This window comes from Ochotona curzoniae, unplaced genomic scaffold (assembly GCF_017591425.1).
Source record: "Ochotona curzoniae isolate NIBS_2020 unplaced genomic scaffold, NIBS_Ocur_1.0 contig_3255, whole genome shotgun sequence".
Taxonomy (NCBI): domain Eukaryota; kingdom Metazoa; phylum Chordata; class Mammalia; order Lagomorpha; family Ochotonidae; genus Ochotona; species Ochotona curzoniae.
This window is the reverse complement of record NW_024465777.1, coordinates 1,276,099-1,297,942: the sequence shown is the minus strand read 5'-3', so window position 1 is coordinate 1,297,942 and position 21,844 is coordinate 1,276,099. Positions and strand designations below refer to the sequence as shown.

Below are 21,844 nucleotides of genomic sequence, written 5' to 3'. Positions count from 1 at the left end.
AGAGAGAACCTGTGGCTCCAGAATCATTTCTGTTTTGTTCTGTAAAAGTCTTACAGGACACTGGAGACTACTTGGGGATCCTCCGAAAACTCTAGTGACACCACTGTCATCTTTACTTTTCCGATCAACACAACAGCATCAGCTTCAGCATCTGTCTTAGATCTGCCCAGGACTGAGAACATATCAAACATGGGAGCAGCTTAAGGTAGCGATGAGCTCTGACACAGATCATTTCCTGTTTCTCTCAACAAAGAAACAAGCAACCTGGAAGCCTGACAGGACCCAGCCCCACAGTGCTCCTTACCCAGGTGCGCCAGCTCCTGCATGACGGGCTGCAGGTCGGGAGAGGATTTATGGACAGTGCGCAGGAGGTGACACATTTTAGCGGCCGAGATGGACTTGTCCATGGCTCTACTCAGTGCCATTCTCAGGGAAGCTTCAGGGCTGGCTGCCTCAGAGGGAATGCTCAGCATCTAAACACCGGCAGATAAAGTGTTGGGTTAATGTCAGCAGATTTTCCCCATGGTTTTCAACCTAGCAAAGAACCATGCTAACAGCAGGAAGCAGGAAGGCACTGCTACATCTACAAGTAGTTTATATTTCTCATAATAAATGTAGCAGAGAGCCTTGCTTACCCAAGAAACCTATGCAAAGCAGCACATCAAGAAAGCCGATATCCAAACATGCAAACATAAAGAGTGGATACACAAGCAGGAAAGCATTAAGATGTTCAGTACGCAGGATGGCACTGTGGTGTAGCGGATTAAGCCTCTGCCTATAATGCCAACCCACTGTGGTCATTTGTACAATGGACCAGTAGTAGATGGAAGATCTCTCTCTGTCTTTCCCCACCTTCTTTCTTTGTCAACTCTGCCTCTCAAATAAATATATAAGTCTTGAAAAAAAAAGTCCATTACGAAATACTCAGAAGCAACGAGTCTCCTAAATTAACATTAAAAACTTGGAAAGCTATGGGATTCGGTTGTCTCCATTCTGAAGATCAGGATAATTTCTCTTAATACAAAATTGTCTTCATGCATGGAAATGATTCCACACAATCAGCAGCTTCATATTTTTAGAAATTTAGATTGACCCTTTTAAACATTATTTTCTTTCATAAAGAAACTCAGCATTCTAAAGAAGGTTCAAATAGGGGCTTTAGAGAGGCCAAGAATATCATCTCGACGCCGCCCTCTTTTACAAAGTTAGAGCTATCAGCATAAAGAGGCGGCACATTGAGAAAAATAAAGCTGAACGATCCACAGATGGCCAGATGGAATTTTCACTTGGAAGATACTTTATTTCTGTTCTTTTCAAGTCTGTCTAAATAAATCTGATGTCCCCGAAGGCAGGCAGGAGACTCATTAGTGAGGTTAAACCTCATCAGCCACAGAGGCCCCACCTCTGAAGCGTGAGCGAGTGGCAGTCTCACAGATGACCCTTTCCTCGGATGCCCTGAAGAAACCCCAGCCACCCTGTCCCCACCTGAGAGTCACACCAGCCTGGCACACATACACCATCTGCCTGCTGCCCACTTTCCACGCCTACCTGGACCCACCGGGCATCACGGGTGAACCTGCGGTTTAATTTTTGCTCCCTGATGCTTCTCCTCTCCCTAAGATTCCATGTCATCCTGGTCTGGAGATCCTTGGAGTCCCCTGCGACCCCCACTTGGCTTTTCTGGGATGCTGGCCACTTTGTGAGAAGCCTTACAGAAAATGAGTTGGCATTATTTGCTACCCCATATGGGTAAAAGCTTTGTTCTAGCTATGTTCATCTTGGCTCTTTTGAGGAGCCAGAACAGAACTGTAATAGAATAAATTTTATTTTCCTTCATCTGAAAGATGATGCCTCTTACAACATGTCAGCAAATGCTGTCATGGTTATTTTGAGATTTACCTAGGTTTAAACAAATGAAATAAATCTAGATTTAACATGAACCCGATTCAAACCTTGGTTTTAGGGGCAGGCACTGTGACAGCAACACAGTGAGTTAATATTGCAGCGTCTGACATAGAGTTTTGGCTCCTCTACTTTCCGCTTATGAAACTGGGCAGTGGTAGATGATGGCCCAAGTACCTGGATTCCTGCCACCCAGGTGGAACAGTTCCTGGCTCCTGGTTTTGGCCCAGCCCAGCCTTGGCTGTTGCAAGCATCTGGGAATTAAGCCATCAGAGGGAAGATTTCTGTTTCTCCTCCATTCTTTATGCCACTCTGCCTTTGAAATAAATAATCTTTCTGGGGGAAAAAGTCCTGGCTTCATCTTTCACCTACTGGAGCATCCTGGACACAGGAGTTATTTCTCTGAGCCAGAGCTCTCTTGTCCATAAAATATGATGACATTACCTGGCCCTGAGGTTTGAGGAAATGAAAAGCGTAAAGCAGGTGCTAGCTTAGCATGGGCTGGGCCCAGAGCTGGGGCTCTGCAGATGCTGAGCACTGAAGGCAGTCCCAGACACTAACGTGGTCAAACACCCTGGAAAGGGGCTTGCTTTGATTCTCTCCCACCTCTTTCACAGTCTCTGCCAGGCGCTCCTCCTCTGAGGCGAGAGACTTGAGCTCAAGACTTTGCTGGATTGCCTCTCTAATCAGTCTGTTGTGCCTCACGAACACTTCTAAGGCAGCACTTTCTGGGGCGGTCACTGAAAGAAAGAGGTTTGAAGGTTCATTAGTAAAAATTAAGTACCTTTTCTCTGCATCTTTCCAATGCTCAATAATCTATCATAAGAACACACATCATCTGTTGCCTGTTTCCCACAAAGCACAGACTAGAATACGTTGATGACAAATATAACGTTAAAGTAACTACTTGTTTTCTTCTTTGTTGCTATTCCTTTAAGTTTACAAACTACTGTGTGCTGGAACAAAGCTGCCAGTCCTTAAATCTGATCAAGTGTGGATGATTAGAAGGAAGCTCTTCCTCTCATCTGCCTGATAACAACTTCTAGTGACGGCAAGGCCATGGCAGAGGTCAGGATGCGTACCTGCCTGGAAGAAGGCGTCTGCGCCAGGCTCCCTCCGCACTTGCTCCAGGAGCAGATTCAACGGGCACGACTTGGTCTTCTGTTCCAGTAGAAGCTGCCAAACAGCTGTTGCAGAGAGGGTCTGCTTTTCTAGAACTGCTGACAGCAGGGAGCTGAACCCCCCCGAACCAGGATCACGTTTCACAAGCTTCTCCATGACCTTCAAGATGCAGCACAAACGCGCACGTGAGAGACTTGGTAGCCACCAGCCCAAATGCAGAGCTGCTGGTCCAAGCCCTGGGTTGCAGTGCCCACGTTTCTGGGGAGGAATTTCCAATCTCCCTCCCAACTTCCCCTCCCTGGACCTGAGACCCTTTATGCAGGACAAGGGTCTCCATCGCTTTCTGAGCACCTCCTTATGAAAGAATGACAACAACCCCACTTGTGACTCCACTTTAGAAATTGAGTTATCTTCTATGATTCCTTTTCTACTCAGCATTTCTCAACACAGCTGCACATGTATATTTATAGAAAACATAAACACAGGGTAAAAAGATCATGGGAAATGGAATGAGAAGATGTTTGTTTTGCTGCAAATTTTGAAATCCATGCAGTTTTACAAAATAACTTTCTGTAGCCTCCACCATGTAACACACACACACACATACGTAATCTTATTTATTTTTTAGTCTTTTTAAAAAAAAAGATTTATTTATTTTTATTGGCAAGGCACATCTACAGACAGAAGGAGATACAGAGAGAAAATCTTCCATTTGTTGGTTCACCCCCCAAGTGGCCACAATGGCTGGAGCTGAGCCAAACTGAAGCCAGGAGCCAGGAGCTTCTTCCTCCGGGTCTCCCATGTGGGTGCAGGGTCAAGGCTTTGGCTGTCCTCAACCGTCTTCCCAGGCCACAGGCAGGGAGCTGGATGGGAAGTGGAGCAGCCAGGACACAAACCAGCACCATGTGGAATGCCGGCAGATCCAAGGTGAGGACTTTAGCCACTAGGCTATCGTGCCGAGCCCAATTTTATTACTTTTTCTCTTTCCTTTCTCTGTCCTTTTACTTTACTGGCCTCTCCGATGCACCACCCGGCTCACCTCTCTTTCTCCAGGGGTTATGCTCCTCACATGTGGGATCACCTGTAGTAACATCTGGTTGTCGGTGAAAATTTCAGAGAGGTTTTCTTGGTACCGCTGCAAGAGCTCAGTTCCCAAATCACCAGGGCTTGACCGGGCTGTAAAGATGTCAGCAACACATGTCTGATGCAACAAAACCTTCTCAGAGCACCTCCCACAGAGGACCACGGGATGCTACAAATGAGACGCAGAGAAACCAGTGCACCTGCAGTCGCCTCTGTAGAGTGGAGCCCACCTGCCAGCCTGAGGCCTCACACACAGGTTCAGATCTCCTCTGGCTTACACTTAACCACTGGGTGCTCTGAAAGTTTGTGTCTGGTGCTAAAAGGTGGCAACTGCCAACAGGGGGATAATTCGAAGGCTGCAGTTGACAGATTCAGGAGCGTCATTCATTAGGCCTGAGGTAAAGCATCCGAGTGGTATACCAAAATACACCGGCTACAGAGCCCATGCACGAGGCTGACCTACAATTCTGATCCACACCCTTGGAGCCAATCTCGCGGGGATTTTTATTTAAAAGGCCACATATACTGGAAAATAATTATAATCAAAATTATGAGGAATTTTCCTCAGCTCTGTAGATCACTTTACAAAACTTGTTCCCTCTGTGGCCCAGTGACTCTACTGTTAGAATCTTAAGAAATTATTTAAAGGCAAAAATTTAAAATGACCTGTAAAGACAACTGTTGCCGCATACATCTGTGGTGATGGTCAAGATACTAACAAGCAATGTTTGAGGGCCAACTCCTTGCCAGGCACTGGGCCAGATGTTTCCCAAGAATTAAGTTCATGGTACCCACATAAATCAATGTGATGGGTACCAAGTTCTCCCTATTTCACAACTAAAACGGGGTCCAGAAAGGTGAAACCACCTGCCCAGGGTCTCCCGGCAGCATGCTCAAGGATTCTTAACTGAGTCGGTCTTAACCATTAGGCTGCATCCACTCCCAAACAAGGGCTGGAGTAACACTTTACACACATCCTTAGGACGGGAAGCCACACAGCCACCAAACGGGAATAGGGAGTTCCCTGAAATGCAGTGGAGTATGTTTCATCTGCCTGATGGCAGAAATCCCAACGTCACAAACATGGTAGAGTCTCAACATGATAGAAATAATGTCATGAGCAGAATACGTCAAAACAGTAATTCTAACACACTTGGACAGGATTTAGGCCTTTTGTTCTTTACTTTTTGAGCTATTTGAGTTTGAACATGCACATATTATGTCTGTAAGCTAGAAGAAAGTGCTACCCCTCTCCAAATAACCTTCTTCTGAAAACCAACTCAGTCCTAAATGTCCTGTTGTAGGAGACAACTGGCTCACACTGCTTGTCTTTCTAAGGAATGGGCTGTGGACTCCTTTCCCCAACCTGAATGATCAGAGAAGTCGGTTCTGGGACTGCTCCAATTAGGCAGCTTTCAAGGAGGGCTGGGGCAACCCAACTTTACGTCTCGGCTGCTCACACCTGTCACCCTGGCTCTTCTCAATGCTCAGTCTGTGAGCCTGCATATTCCTTTGCCTTTCGCAGGCAACCCTGGAAGGTGCTGGGAAAGCTGTATGTTAATCCACAGAACCTGAGGAGCACCTTGAGTGGGCTTGAAGCCATCCTGATTTTAGCTCTTTAGCAATATTGAGAACCGCTGATTTGTGGCTTCTAGTTTCTGCTTTGCAATGACATTTCTGAATATTTTGTCCTTAGCACGGAGCCAAGAGGGTGTTGTAAGCTATAATTTTCTGTAGGGGTAGTTTCAGCCCACAGAGTTAACAATTAACGGGTACCTGTGGCACTGGGCAATGCAGCTAACCTCTGCAAATTCTCCAGCAGAAGGTCCAAGTGCGGGAATGCCATCTTCACAGCCTGGAGGAGCTTGAGCACACTCTCAGCAGTCAGGGTCTTCTCTTCAGTTATTCTGTGCAACAAATTCTCTATCGCCTCCTTGGGTGTTCCGCTCTCACAGCAACTGAGAATCACCTGCGGTGGCAAGCAATCAGCAGACACCAGTGACCGACAATTGGAAACGTATCTGACACACCACTGGAAAGCCCAGCGGGCTGCCATTACGGAACGCCTGCTTCTGCATCCTCCTCCCATGGTCTCCAACACTTCTCCGCTACTCTATTCCATTTCAACAAAGGTCTAAAACATTCTGCATGCAGCATCCGGGAAACCTTCGTTTCTCAAAGGCACATCACTGTTTCCTTGCTTGGATTTTGTGGAAACGTTCTCACACTCAGCCCGTAGGACCTGGCTCATTAGATAACAAACCAGCTGTAAGAAGACTGGCAATTAATTACTAAGTGTATTCTCAATCTTTGCTCGGTAAAGTTTAAGATGACTGTGTAGGTTATAGTCAGACTAATCCTATTATTTTACTTGCTTTTACATTATTTGAATTGCATTTCTGGAATATTCTTCTTGTGAGTTCTTGCTCACCCATCCCTCCCATTCTCCATGGCCACAGGTATCAGCTGTGGTCCTAAGACAACAATGCTACTCTCTTGCTCTTCCTTGGTGTACAAAAAGATTTTTCTGAGTGCAAAGGGCATAGGGCTCTAGGAAAAGGCTGAAAATGAAACACAAGACAGATATTTTACAGATGCCTTCCTATTATAACGGAACTATTTGTTAATGGACTACAATGGGCTATGCATGACTCGGGTATCCTGGCATCACGTGGACCTGACATAGCGGGGATTGTTGTCCAACATACACCGCCCAGACCCATGGTGCTTGAACTGTGAGCTTGCCTTTGGGATGCCAGCGCTCTGGAGAACCAGTGAAGCAAATCAGTCATGGCAGTATGCTAGCGGCTGCCATTATCAAATTATTAACTTTCATTTTAAAATAATGAATTTGGCTTTAAACTCAAATTGGCTTCACACATACACATAATAAATCTTGTTGTTACATTCCTTGTCATTACATAAAATAATCATTCTCTTTTTAAGGTCCAAATATATAGAAGATTAACTAAATGAATCATAATTTAACAGCTTACATCTAAAAACTGTACCAATTTCAGTGCAAAATTTTAGTTCCTATGTCAAAATTTCATACATAATGAGGCAGCCAGTTAGCATGCATGGGCTTTAAAGATTTATTTATTTTTTTATTGGAAAGTCAGGTATACAGAGAGGAGGAGGAGAGACAGAGAGGAAGATCTTCCATCTGATGATTCACTCCCCAAGTAAATGCAATGGCCGGTGCGGTGTTGATCCGGAGCCAGGAGCCAGGCACTTCTTTCCGGGTCTCCCAAGCATGTGCAGGGTCCCAAAGCTTTGGGTCATCCTCAACTGCTTTCCCAGGCCACAAGCAGGGAGCTGGATGGGAAGTGGGGCTGCCAGGATCAGAACCGGTGCCCATATGGGATCCCGGCAAGTTCAAGGCAAGGGACTTTAACCACTACACTATTGCGTCGGGCCCATGCATGGGCTTTAAAGCCAGGCAGATCCTGTCTGAACTCTAGTTGTATTATTTATTGCTTGTATGATCTTGGGCAGGCTCTTTAATTCTTTCAGCCTTGTTTTGCTCATTTACAAAAGAAATACTAATACCAACTCTTGCACAGTTGTTACGAGGGCTCTGTAAAACGCAGCTGCTGTCCGCAGAGGCAAGTGTAACACAGTGGACATACGTGACCTGACATACTATGAGGAGCACCTGTGGTGGTTAAGCGACTGCAGAGATTAGAAGCCTAAGGCCCTAAACAGTCGTCTTTGGGTGAGTAACTAGACTTCCTTGAGCTTCTGTCCCCTCACGCTTAGAGTGAAAACAATACTTGTGACTCAGGGCACCTGGGAAAGCAGCGGAAGATGCCAGGCAATCAGGGCCCTGGCACCCATACGAGACCTGCATGGAGTGTCTCACTCCCGGCTTCAGTATCACAGCCCCAGCCCCAGCCACTGCAGCCATCTGGGCAGTAAACCAGTGGGTGAAGGACTTTTCTTTCTCTCAGTCTCTCTCTAAAATTTTACCTTTTTTTTTTTTTTTTTTTTTTTAAAGCAGCTGTATGCAATTTTCATGCTGCAGTTGCAATTCTTTATCTTTTTTTTTTTTTAAGATTTATTTTTATTATTTTTTCATTGGAAAGGCGGATATACAGAGAGAGGAGAGACAGAGAGGAAGATCTTCCGTCCGATGATTCACTCCCCAAGTGAGCGCAACGGGCCGATACTATGCCGATCCGAAGCCAGGAGCCTCTTCTGGGTCTCCCACACGGGTGCAGGTTCCCAAAGCCTTTGGGCCGTCCTCGACTGCCTTCCCAGGCCACAGGCAGGGAGCTGGAAGGGAAGCGGGGCTGCCGGGATTAGAACCGGCGCCCATATGGGATCCCGGGCGTGCTAGGCGAGGACCTTTAACCACTTGCGCCACCGCGCCGGGCCCTAAAATTTTACCTTTCAAATAAATACATGAAACCTTGAACAAACAAACCCCTAATAATAAAAGATTCTGAGCTGGCATTTGATTCAGCAATTAAGTCACCATGTGGGCTGCCCACCTCCCATACTCTGAGTGCCTGGTTCTAGTCCTGACTCCTCCACTTTCAATCCAGCTTCCTCCTAACTCACAATTCAGCAGCAGCTGGGTCCTGCTGTCATATGGGAGACCTGAACTAAGCTGCATGCTCTGGCCTCGTTAGTTCTTGGCTTTTATAGGCATTTGGAGAGTGAACTACCAGATGGAAGATTTCTCATTATCTGTCTTTCAGATAAAGTAAAAATAAACAAAAATGTCCTTAACAAAATGCTTGGCACACGGTCCACAACAAACATAATCTAGTAATTCCTACTTTGATGTCTGTTTCCAGTCCTGATGTAAAAACACTTCTATTTGAGCAGCCTTCTCCCCAGCATCATGGCTGCCCTCAGAGCCCTGGTGAAACCCAAGATTGTCAAAAAGAGGACCAAGAAATTCAACTGGCACCAGTGTGACCTTTATGTCAAGATCAAGTGGAACTGGCGGGAGCCCTGGGACACTGACAACAGGGTGCAGCGCAGGTTCAAGGGCCAGATCCTGCTGCCCAGCATCAGCTACGGGAACAGAAAGAAGACCAAGCACATGCTGCCCAGCGGCTTCCGCAAGCTCCTGGTCACAACAGCAAGGGGCTGAAGGTGCTGCTCATGTGCAGACTGTTCACTATGTCACCTCCAAGAACCACAAAGCTGTCGGGGAAAGGGCAGCCAGCTGGCCATCCGAGTCACCAACCCCAATGTCAGGCTGCGCAGCGAAGAAAACGAATAGCCAACTGGGCGCACATTTTGTGTTTAAGTAAAGCGTTGAGAACTAAAAAATACAAAAACAAAAACACAAAAACAAAAAAACCACTTCTATTTACGGTTTCTTACAAAAAGAACCCGAAGTATTTACGTATAAGGGTCATGACATCTTAATTAGCATAATTTCATAACAGAAGAAAGTTCTAAATAGTCTGTTTACATGTTCTAGATGATGTAAAATACTCAGACCATTCAATCAATATTCACCTCTACACTCCCATTTTATTAGTGTGCTTCAATTTTCACGAGAAAGAACAGCTTAATGAAGCTCTGGTGGGTCTCCAATCTTTAGAAGTGCTTTTGTGGTTTGTAACTAACTTAAGTTCTTCTGCTTCAGCGTTTTTTTCTGTGAAGCAAACTGAAAGTGACAGAAGAAAATGACAGTGTGGTCTGTGCTGCTGCGGGAAACAAGGCTGAGTTCAGGCTCTATCTGTAAATGCCATTTCACCAAGATAATGGAACAGTTCAAAGGACACGTTCAATTTAGCTAATAAGGAGGTTTGAATGAGTAATTGAATGAACTCACCAAACGAGTATCACATACTCTGAGTTACAAGTAACTTATTTAAACTGAGTGCCTGAGATGACAATCTGTAGATTAACCTTATATATATATATGCATACATATAATTTTTTTCTAAGACCTCCAAGTAAGTTAGACGTTGTACAACATGATTTGAAAAAAAACAGCTTTTAGATTAAAAGTTATTTCCATTCATACGAGCTGTATAATAGCAGAGAAAAGCAGTCACTTGTGATGCAGTAGTCAATGGCTCCAATGCTTAAGCCATTATACTGGGGGTTTCTAGACTGTACTAAACATTTAAGCCACTTCCTATAGTTTTAAGAACTGATGCCACAACAGTTTTCTATCCCTATTCTTTCCTTCCAGATATAAAAATATTTTTAGCACAAAGTTGAAATCAATAACACCAACAAATACAGTTATCTAGCTGCCTTGAGAACTCATGCCAGCAGTTTTATGAGGATTTTAGTAGCTAGCTGGTGGGAGAGCAAATCGGTCCAACCTTCCTGAAGGACACTCTGGCGGTACGTATCCAACAGTGGGAAATATTATCCTCCCTAGTCCAAAGACCACTTCCTAGAACTCATTCTAAGGAACTAAGTTGAGAAGCATGCATGCAAAGATGTGTTTGCAAAGATGTTCTGTGCATGATAGAGACACATACCTAGTGATAAGGAGTTATGGAATTGTGGTATGTCCACTAAAACATAATATACCTACCTCAGCCCATATTATACATATTGAAATAGGCACATTAAATACAAATTAGAAAGCCATATGTTCTGTATAACCCCAACCCAGGCTGAGTCAAACAAGGGCACGTGGGGATATGTGCTTCAAATGACAGCAGCGATCACCTCCAAAGAGTGATATTTGAATTTTTCTTGTTTGCTTGTTTCCCAAGTTTTTTATATATGAATAGCGCACTGTTTCTGTAAAAAAGGAAGAGTGACATTGCAATAGAAAACGTGCCTCAACATTTTAACTCTTGTAGTAAGAATTCCTTGAGTCTGAGCAGGAACATCACCCAAGCACTTACCCAGAAGGACGCTGCAAGGGACATCAAGGGGTGTGGAATGAGAATTTGGATCCCAAGGTGCTGCCTATGTACCAGGCACAAACACAACTAAGTTAACAAGTGCACTGTGCCACCCGAGAGGTACTGGCTTGTTTATCTGCTGGAGTGCTACAGGAAATGGGGAGCTGGAGTTACCCTTCTCTCAGTGCTGGGCAGGAATCCTTCCTCGGCTGTTTGCAGGAACTCCACAATGGGCCTCAGCTGTGTCACACACTGTGTCAGCCCCTCTTTCTGTTCCAGTAACAGGACAGACAAGGTCTTTCCCTGCTCGGTGCTCCCTGGGGGAGAAAGAATTAGAGACACACAAGAGCAGCTAGTCAATTTGAAGAAAATGACAGCAAGGTTTGTCAAGAGATCTAACAGAATAGTAAAGTGGCTCTCAGCTTATTCTGAGCACCCGAATGCAGAACTGCTTTCAGAGAGGAAAACACTTTATTATTCTGTTTAAACTCTATGAAAGAAAAAGTGTTTCATTTATCTGTCGAAGCACAAAGCTGCAGAGCCAGCCAGAGGTTAACTTTTGGTTGGCAAGGCCAGTGCTTTGTACCTAACCCAAATGAGAGAAGCAGCAGCCTTTAAGTGCTGTCAGTGAACCGGCTCACTGTGGGCACCCGGCTTACGGGTTTGGATCTGTGGCTTCTGAAAGACAGAACACTGTTGGTACTCTCCAATTTCAAGGTATAAGACTAGTTAACTAGGGGCTATAAATGAAGACTCACATTCAAGTTTGTACGCATTTAACATGCAGGTTCTGGAACAACACATAGAATGTGTGTGATGAAGGTAGACACCATTAGAAGGAATGAAGTTTGGCATCTTTCCCAATGGTAGCTCGGTCACGTGGTGGGCAGAGTTCCTCCTACCTCTTGGTTGTCCTGGTCCTGCATCTTTGGGCTTTCTGTGTAACAGTGCTGTCTTGACTGCAGGATTAGAATCCTGGTACAGCCTCAGCAGGGACGTAACCGTGGAAACATCCAGGCTCTCTTCTCTTACTTTACTCAGGATTCTCTGAAATGCTGAGTGCCCTTCACCCTTAAGACATTCCATTAAGGTCTGTGGGACAAAAGGACCCAGAGAGATTAGGCAGGCCTAGGACCTGCCCTCAGCAACCACCGCAGCGGAACCCTCCCTCCCTCCACTGGCTGCACCGGCCCTGCTCTGCCCTCGGCGCTCTCCGACTCCAGGCCCTTGCCTTGCTTGGGGGTCTCCTCGGCCCCCATGAGCTGATGACCTGCTTCTCTCCCCTCCCACTGGACATCTTGAAGACATGGGTTGTGTGATCCAGAGCTCTGCATGCTCAGCCTGCTGTTACATGTTCTGTGAATTTTTTTTTTTAACAGATTTAATGCATGTCTTACCTAATTATACCTTTCTGGATCTTAAGACATTTTGAGTATTTCTTTGGACAAGGATATCTGAATTTCAAATTTGGTAAGCTGTCATTTTATTACCGGAGAATGCAATTAAAACCTCACAATTTAGAAAAAAAAAAAAAAGAACACTCTAAATCATTTACAATCTAAATGACAATTTAGAAAGACATGGGCTTGGGCCCGGCGCGGTGGCGCAAGTGGTTAAGTCCTCGCCTTGCACGCCCGGGATCCCATATGGGCGCCGGTTCTAATCCCGGCAGCCCCGCTTCCCTTCCAGCTCCCTGCCTGTGGCCTGGGAAGGCAGTTGAGGACGGCCCAAAGCTTTGGGACCCTGCACCCGCGTGGGAGACCCGGAAGAGGCTCCTGGCTTCGGATCGGCATAGTATCGACCCGTTGCGGCTCACTTGGGGAGTGAATCATCGGATGGAAGATCTTCCTCTCTGTATCTCCTCTCTGTATATCCGCCTTTCCAATGAAAAAAATAATAAAAATAAATCTTAAAAAAAAAAAAAAGAAAAAAAAAAAGAAAGACATGGGCCTTACTACTTTCTGAGAGGCTTCCAAGTCGCTTCCTCTAAGCACACTGTCTACACAGCAAGCCTTGTGTCTGGCTTCGTGCCTTAACCCTCCTGTGGCATGTGGCATTCCTACAGTCTCTATCACAGTTCTGTGACCTCACTGGCTTTTTGGATAAGGTCATTCCTTTCCAGCTATCCTCACTGATTCTTCCAGATTCATAACTACAGCAGTACCCGAGAGTCATCTCTCTCCTTGATATTTTTCTCCTTTTGTTATTCTTAATAACCTCTTACTCACCTAGCTGTAACTTTAGCCTTTATGCAGCTAATCCTCAAAACGAATGCCAGCCTCCATCTCCACTTGAGTCTGGAGCCAGTCTGTTCCTATAAGCTGTGCCTTGGGCTTAGGGTCACAAAGAAAACTAAACTCCTCATGTGGACATGTCTAGAACTGGTACTACAATATCAACAAGCCCAGTGGCAAAATAAATTCCAATCAGCATTCTCTTCTTTGGTCTTATGTGAATGGAGGCAGCCCCATGGGAGATCCCGATGGAGTTCCTGGCTCCTGGCCTTGTTCTCACCCAACTCTTGTTGTCCAGAGAATTCGGAGTGTGAACCAGTGAATGGAGGACCGATCTCTGTCCTTTTTGGATAAATGCATAAACAATAGTTTCTCATGTATTGTGGTCAGCTCCGAAAATTAACTTGGATAAACAGTCCAGATTTCATTGTTGGGGCTGACACTATGGTGTAGTGACTTATGCTGCTGCCTGCAATGTTGGCATCCATGTGAGTGCCAGTTTGAGTCCTAGATGCTTCACTTTGGATCCCACTCCTTGTTAATGGTGACTTACAAAGCAATGGAGGATGGCAACCCAACTGTTTGGGGTCCTCGCACTTATGTGGGAGATCCAAAGCTTCTGGCTTTGACCTGGTCTAACCCTAGCTGTTGAGGCCTTTGGGAAGTTAACCAGCAGATGGAAGATTCTCTGTCTCTCAACCTGTAACTGTGCCTTTCAAAAAACAAAAGTAAATCTTAAGAAAAAGAGATTTCATTGGAGTAACTTCTATGAACTTTAAGGAAGAAAGGAAGAGCTGGCATGATAGCTCAGTGTCTAGATCTTTACCTTGAATGTACTGGGATCCCATATGGGTGCTGGTTCGTGTTCTAGCTGCTCCACTTCCCATCTAGCTCCTTGCTTGTGGCCTGGGAAAGCAGTAGAGGATGGTCCAAAGCCCTGGGACCATCCCATGTGGGAGACCTGGAAGAAGCTTCTGGCTTTGGATTGGTTCAACTCTGGCTGTTGCAGCCATTTGGGCAATAAATCAGAGGATGGAAAATCTTTCTGTCTCTCCTCTCTGTAAATCTGCCCCCCCCCCAAATCTAAACAAATACAACAAAACACACACACACACACACACACACACACACACACACACACACACACACACACGTATTTTAGACAATTTGTTTGAAAGTCAGAGTTAGAGGGAAAGACAAGAGTCATCTTCCATCTGCAGCTCCACTCTGCAGCTGGCCAAAATGGCCATCCCAGTATACCACCATACCCTCTATACAACAATGCCAGCCCCAAAGATATCATTTAAATGCTTCTCTTCTTTTAATCAGATTATTAACCTTTTCATGCTTTTATCAGCTGACCCATTATTTCCTTATAACAGCTCTTCATTGCCACTGTGAAGAGCCAAGACAGCAGCCTCCAAGATGACTCCTGGTGCCTCAGAACGGCAAGAATAACAGGATGTCACTTTATTTTTAAAATATTTATTTTATCTATTTGAAACGGCCATAGAGAAAGAGGATAGTCATAGAGAGATCTTTCATCTGTTAATTTATTCCCCAAATGGCTACAATGCTGGAGCTGGGCCAGGCTGGAGCCAAGAGCCTGAAACTCCAGTGGGTGTCCTGCATAGGTGACAGGGGCTCAAGTACCTGGGCTGTCTTTTGTTCTTTCCCAGGTACATTAACAGGGAGTTGGATTGGAAGTAGAGCAGCAGGAACTTGAAATGGCCCCGAAGCAGGATGCCAGCATCACAGGCAGTGACTTAAGCCACTGTAACACACCAACCCAAGGATGCCACTTTTGAAGTTAGGTGACCATGACTCCTGTCGTGCATGTTCTCTGTGCAGGTGTTCTTCTGTCTCTGTCTGTTTCTTGGCAAAGCAAGCAGCTGGCTGAGAGAGGCCCCCATGGCAGAGAAGTGTGTCTCCAGACAGCAGCCATTGGCGTGAACAAGGACAAGTCTCGCGAGGGCTGCTGCCTTCCTGGAGAGCACCCCTGGGAGGGGCTCTAGGTCAGTTTTATCCTGACTTGCAGAACCCCTGGGGTAATAAAGGTACTGTGTTAAGCCTCTAATTTTCAGAATAATTCATCCCACGATAACAGACCACTAACGCAAACCCATTCACAACTACTGCTGGCTAAGGCAAACGTGTTTCTCTGTTTCCCCTTCCCTTTGTCGCACCCACTTGCACACCTGGACAGTTACAGCATGTAGCTATCTCAGCCCATCCTAGCCTGTTTTTTTTTTTTTTTTTTTTTTTTTTTTTTACTTGAAGTTCTCAGAGTATCCTAAGCCCACCTCTCTCCATATCCAATTTGTCTGGCATTATTATTTGAGCCAGTGGGGAAGAGCTGCTTTCATCAATGGTGGCATCTGATGTGCTTCTTATTATCCCTTCTGTGGAACTACTCAGCAGTGAAATTAAAACATTTGTTAACTTCACTGCACAGCAGTGACGTGAGGGTGACCATCTGGGAAGAGAAGCAAGGGTGGGCTGATGAAAGGGCCAGGAAGGAGCAGTCAGCTGCCTGTACAGCTCTGTTCACCACTCTTCCTTCTAGAACCTTCTGGGGACCCACATCAGAACCAGTGTTAGAGTTATATTCATTTACTGTCCCCCCCTCTCCCCTCCAACTGGGAACCATAATGGAGTAAGCTCTTTTGTGAAACAGTATCTTTGCCTAAACAGAAGGGCATCATGCTTGAACCTGCACCAGAACTGCAGGAGCTGAACCAAAATGGAGTTCTGCCAAACAGGCTAAGTTCTTTAACCATACATTTCAAAATCCTTTGATTCTCTGGGTTTAAAGGTACTTTCATAAATTCAAGTTAATGCATGGTCACATAAAGTATTTATGAGTAATTATATGGGTAAGAATATTTAAATATAGATATATGACTTAGAAAAAAACCACTTAATCTTTCCTCTAACTCTAGTCTTTTACTTGAATTTGCCACCCTGGGAGCTGTTTAAGTATGTTCTGTTGGCTCAGGCATCCCACTATGGTTACTCAGTTCCACCCCAGACACTGCAGTCAAACCATCTGCTTTCCTCCACCTCCTGCTTCTAGGAGGCGTTTATAAAGTATTACACACTACTGTTCAGCTGAGTATCACAGGGGTGAAGTGACTTGCCTAAGGTAACAGGGCCAGTGTAGCGTAGTCTGATAAACAGTGCACACTGCGCACCCCAGACCTGAAACCTCTTTCACCCACTCCTAGCTCTCGGATGTGGAGTGGAATCAAATCCCTTTAGGCTGTATTCTTTTGTACTTCCTAGAATCAACATGGCTTTGAATACGGGGAATTATCTAGGTAATCTGTATCATTGTTCTTAGTGTCAAGGATTAGTTATGGAGATTGGGACAGAGTTGGTACCTAACAATTGTTTATCTAATTGAATGGAATCCCTTGGCCATAAAACACTGGTCCTTCTACCTATGGCTGTGTATCTTCATACTTAATAACTGTCATAAAGGAGGATGGGAAAAACCATAACTCATTTTCACCCCTAACAGACTTGTACAATGAGTTCCATTAATTCACTCCGAGGAAGGTTACTCAACACTGCCGGTGAACATGGCCCTTAAAACACAGGCCTGTAATACTTGACAAACATTCAAAGCAGTAACAAGGTTGAAAATACCAGATTACTTAGAAGACACCAGTTTGCTTTGGAAATGAAGTTGAAGGAGAAAAAAATACCACTAGGTCTTCAGCTCTGGGAGTCTTTCTAGAACTTTAGGTAAAAAGTGAATCCAACAGCACAGAAATCAATAGTAGCAAAAGTTATCTCTTTATCCTAGTCCAAGATCCACTTTGCTTTATATACAATTCATTAAAAGCAGGGACATGGCTAGGAATACAGAAGAAAGACAATTGAAACATCCAGCACAAAAGCTGAAGAAGAGTCCGAGACTGGCTTTACATCATTTTTTACTTGGCTTAGACAAAAAGCCTCTGCGGTCAGTGTTTGCTCTTCCTCACGGGCAGGGCAAGACAGAAGGCATCTCCCCTCGGGCCCCCGGGAGCCCTCTCCCTCACCAGCGCTGGCTTTGGGCTGGTGATCCCCAAGCAGCTCAGCCTCTTTGCAGGCTGCCGCAAACACCGCAAGGAAATGGCTTTGCCACCTTTCATCATTCAGCTCAGAAAATAGAATAATCACGACACTAGTTCATGACACCCTTCCTAAACTCAAGCCTGGCCACCACCACCTTGCCCCAGCATATTTTTCAGAAAAGAAACCAGTTGTTTGGTCCACCTCAGCCATAGTCCCTCATCACTTCGAGCCTTCACAAGCTTCAAAATGATATACGCCCTGGGAGGTTGTCTTTAATGAATCACAAGTTATGTTCTGCTAATGACCCTCATAACAACAACATACTGCCACTACCAACAACAAAATCATTCAAAGCTCTCTGGGAGTCAACCATGGAAAACAGCAAAACAAAAAGCTCGGAACAACCTTTAAAATCGTACTGAAACCTAGAATTAGGTCATCCCAAGTGCAAAGTCCTTAACGCTCTCATTACTTTGATAGCTACTGTGTAAACATCCCCTAAAATAATTGTTAAGTGAGGCAGGACTTCCTGGCCAATAAGGCATTATAAGGACAGAGTCTGAGTCTTAAATTTATTTTCCTGGTGCAAAGCAGTTGCTCAGGAAATATCTGGCAAGTCGAGGGTAAGCAATATGCGGGGAAAATGTATATTCCGTGGCTTCCCACAACATGAAGAGGTACAGTAGACATACACCCAGAGTTCCTATTAAGCCACTGTGCTCTCCAACAGTGCTTCTCAAAACGTGGTCTGCAAATACCACAACAGCAACCCAGGGGAATCTGTTAAAGATTTAGATTCCCAAACTCTACCATGAGGTAAGGACTGGAGTATGAAAAGGAGGCCATGGAAGCACATTTAACCCACACACTAGGTAACTCTTACATCGTTGCACCACTGTGTTACAGACTCACTGCGTGTTGTACCAGTCACTACCCTGCAGTCCGCAGAGCTTCGGCCAGGTGGACAGCGGTACCTATCTGAAGTGCACCTTCAGGATGTCACAAGGCTTTAGGGGAAAGGGAGCATTTTGAGGTCTATTAGGTCCAGAAGTAGAGTAGCTGCTACTTACTGAACTCCTACTGTGTAACTGGCATTTTACTGTGAGTGCTCTGTATATAAACTTTTTTAAAATAAAGATTTATTTATTTAAAGGCACATGATAGAGATGGAGAGACATAGAAGTCTTCCATCTGCTGGTTCACTCCCCAACTGGCCCTGAGGGCTAATGCTAGTCCAGACCAAAGCCAGGAACCAGGTGAGCAGCAGAGGTTCCAAACACTGGCGCCATCTTCAACTGCTTTCCCAGGTACATTAGAAGGGACTGAGGCTGGATACAGAGCAGCTAGGACTTGACTTGGTGCTCTGATTAGGGATGCCAGTATGCAAGTCACAGCTTAACTTGCTATGCCATCATGCAGGTCCATAAATAAAAATTAATTCACAATGATTCTGAGATGTAGGTAGTAACAGCCCGCTTAATAGATTTTGAAGTCAGGTCTGTAAAGACTAAGTTGCTCAAGGTTACAACACCAGTAAATGGTAGCCACTCAGTAAAGAAGCTGTAGTCTACACAGTGGAACACTACCCAGCAATAACAAGACATGGAAGAACACACAACAGCATGGATGGATTGCAAAGTGATTATGTTGAATTAGAGAAGCCAGACAAAAAAGATATAAGATATGACCACATCTATGTAAAATTCTAGAAAATATAAACTAGCATAGTCCACACCGACATAAAGATCAGTGGGAGAATGGTTAGGTGGAAATTGGAAGAAAGGACGTGTTACTAAAGGGCATGACGAAGCTCTTGGGGGTGAGGCACACGTCTCCCATCTGGACTGTGCAGGTGGTTTCAGGGTGTATTTCACAACTTCTCAGGCCTTGCAGGCCTTGCTTCACGGCAGCCCCAAGTCTTACAAGGCAAGCACATTGCTATGAAGCTGTCTCAAAGAAAGTATACGAGAGAAGTGGACTGCCTGAGTGCAGAGTGGCATTTCCCCAACTCCATATTTAATTTCACCTCATGTCCTTAAAGCATCTTTTCCTTTTTTCTTTCCAGAGTTGAAAGATTTATTATGGACTCTGACAGAATCAATTTTAAACACAGCCACCAAGTGGTCTGTAGGGCTCTTATTCTGACCTCTGAAACGGAGGAAGAAACAGTGTAAGCCTATAATGATTACCAACAGTGAATCACTGGTCTTTGAAAGTACTATTAATGTTATTGCCATCAGAAGATTAGAACAAGAGCTACGGCAAAAGGAAAGAAATATTGAATGAGCCCATGTGTGACAGACATTTTTTGAGTGCCAGCTATATGTCAGGCACTTCTAGGTACCAGTGTTTAAAAAAAATATGAGAGACACAGTTTGAGTGAGTGTAGAAGAGATGATGATAATTTGATTTTGCTGATCTACGGGATAACACTGCTCCTCTGCAGCCAAAGGAAAAGAGAAAATGCAGAGGTATGGCAACAGCAAAAGACAAAAATGATGGACTGAACAGTTAAAAGGACAAGCAGGTGCAATATATATATATATGTAAAATTGTTACATCCTTCAGCATAGCAGGCATAAAGGACAGTAAGGATTTATGAATTGAAACCTCCCAAAGGTCATCAGGGTCAGGCTTGTTAAATTCTTGCCCAAGAAAACAACTTCTAGGAAACTGCTGACTAATATGGTGAAAAGAAACACTAGATCTTGAATTTGCTTTTCATTTTAAAAAAAGATTTATTTGAGAGGTAGAGTGACAGACAGAGAAAGTGTATGTGTGTGTGTGAGAGAGAGAGAGAGAGAGAGGAGAGAGAGAAAAGAGAATATGTCTTTCATCTGCTGATTCTCTCCATCAGTGCTACAGTAGCAGGGACGGGGCCAGGCCGAAGGCAGGAGCCAGGAACTGAAGCACTTACGCTGGACAGGAAACAGAACAGTTGGGACTTGAATCAGCCCTCTGACATGATATATGGTTGTCTCAATTGGTGGCTTAATCTGTTGTGCTACAATACCTGCCTCAAGACCTTGAATTTTTTTTTTTTTTAAGTAAAACAACTTGCTATACATCAAGAAAACACTTAAACATAAAATTATGGCTTGGATTAATAGTAACTAATACAGTTATCACAACAGGAGAAGACCCTGCCATACCACCCACCCCCACGAGATGAGCAGGCCTGCTGAACAGAGCCCCTCACTGTGTTGCAGCTTGTCAAAAGGGAGCAAAGCTGGCAGAGAGGAGAATCAGTGCAGCCGAAAGTGGCTGTGGAGGCAGAGCTTGCAGGGTTAAGAGTGAGGAACCAGGTAGTAAGGAGATAAGCTGTGTCTCAACAAGTCACTGAAAACTGAAAGGTCAGCCAAGAACACAGCATGATAACCATGTGGCAGTTTTGTCAGGTGGACCTATCCTAAGCCTTTCTGCCCCAAGGACCATTTCTGCCCTGTCACTATGCAGAACAACTTAGTGGAAGGGGACAGCTCTCAAGGCAGATGCTTAGATTTGAATTCTGATTCTGAGTCTTAGGAGATCAGTCCGCGTTAACTGCCAAATCTCATCATGGTTTTTTTTTTTTTTCTTTTTTTGAGAGGCAAGAAGATAGAGACAACAGACATAAAGAGAGGGCACACATTTGCTGGTTCACTTGTCTAAATTCCCGCAAAGCCAGGGGTGAGCAGGGGCTGAAGCCAGGAATGCCATCTGGGTCTTCCCTGTGGATGGCTGGAATCCAATTACTTGAGCCCTCACCACTGCCTCCCAGGGCACACATTAACAAGAAGTTGGGATTAGAAACTGGGAATTAAATCTGGGGACTCTAATGTGGGATAAGGGGTCTTAACCACTGGACTAAATGCCTGCTGCTAAATCACTTCTTTGAGATTGTTCTCTCATTCATAAAACAGGACTAAAAAATAGTACCACTTCAATGATTTTGTGAAGATCAAATGGGATGAAATATATACCAAGCTCAGCAGAGTTAAGAGTAATAAACATTCTCATTTTTATGTCCCCAAAATGGCAATGATATTCCTAGACATGGGATGTAATTTATTGTTATGTTTATACAAAATCCTTCTGGTACATGTTTTGAATATCTGCTGTTTTGCTTTTACAGTTTAGAACTCTGCTTGGAGTTAGCCATGACTATTTTCTGCCTTTTGTTATTCTTGACTAATCATGAAACAATGGTATGATCAGACAAGAATCCTAGATCAAAACTAGTTATAAACTGGGATTTGCATGAGTTGAATAATCCTTATCTGGAATGCCTAGGAATAGCATAATTTCAAATTTTGAAGTTTTCTAGACCCTGGGCTATCTGTACAAGCTTTACTGCTTGGGCAAACCAATGTGAAAATGCAAACCCAAATGGCTCTGCAAGGTGCCCACAGGACGCTGAGCAAGGCACAGCTTTCACAGCATTGCAGATTTTGGAGCTCCAGCTCGGGGACCTTTGTGTCCTAGCACTGCATTTTACAAGTATTCTGCCTTCTACATTTGCAAGACTGCCCTTTAGGGGTGCCAAAAATGTAAAGCTTAAAACATCCTTTAGTCTAGGCGTGTTGTGCACTTCCCTATTTCTGCCCCACAAATTAAAAA

At 44.6% G+C, this 21,844-nt stretch overlaps 1 protein-coding gene and 1 pseudogene across 3 annotated transcripts in view; one reads left to right on the top strand and one right to left on the bottom strand.

Moving 5' to 3' along the window:
• Positions 1-21,844, bottom strand: part of ZBTB40 (zinc finger and BTB domain containing 40) — an 82,677-nt gene that overhangs the window by 16,176 nt on the left and 44,657 nt on the right. For all 3 annotated transcript variants that reach the window (XM_040979500.1, XM_040979502.1, XM_040979501.1), the window contains 7 exons: positions 11,849-12,038; positions 11,121-11,263; positions 5,884-6,076; positions 4,064-4,200; positions 2,985-3,183; positions 2,509-2,642; positions 305-473 (listed from right to left, as the gene is read on the bottom strand). In XM_040979500.1, coding sequence (XP_040835434.1) covers positions 305-473; positions 2,509-2,642; positions 2,985-3,183; positions 4,064-4,200; positions 5,884-6,076; positions 11,121-11,263; positions 11,849-12,038 — 1,165 coding nt within the window. The remainder of the gene's footprint in view (positions 1-304; positions 474-2,508; positions 2,643-2,984; positions 3,184-4,063; positions 4,201-5,883; positions 6,077-11,120; positions 11,264-11,848; positions 12,039-21,844) is intronic.
• On the top strand, positions 8,960-9,346 carry LOC121156015 (annotated as a pseudogene).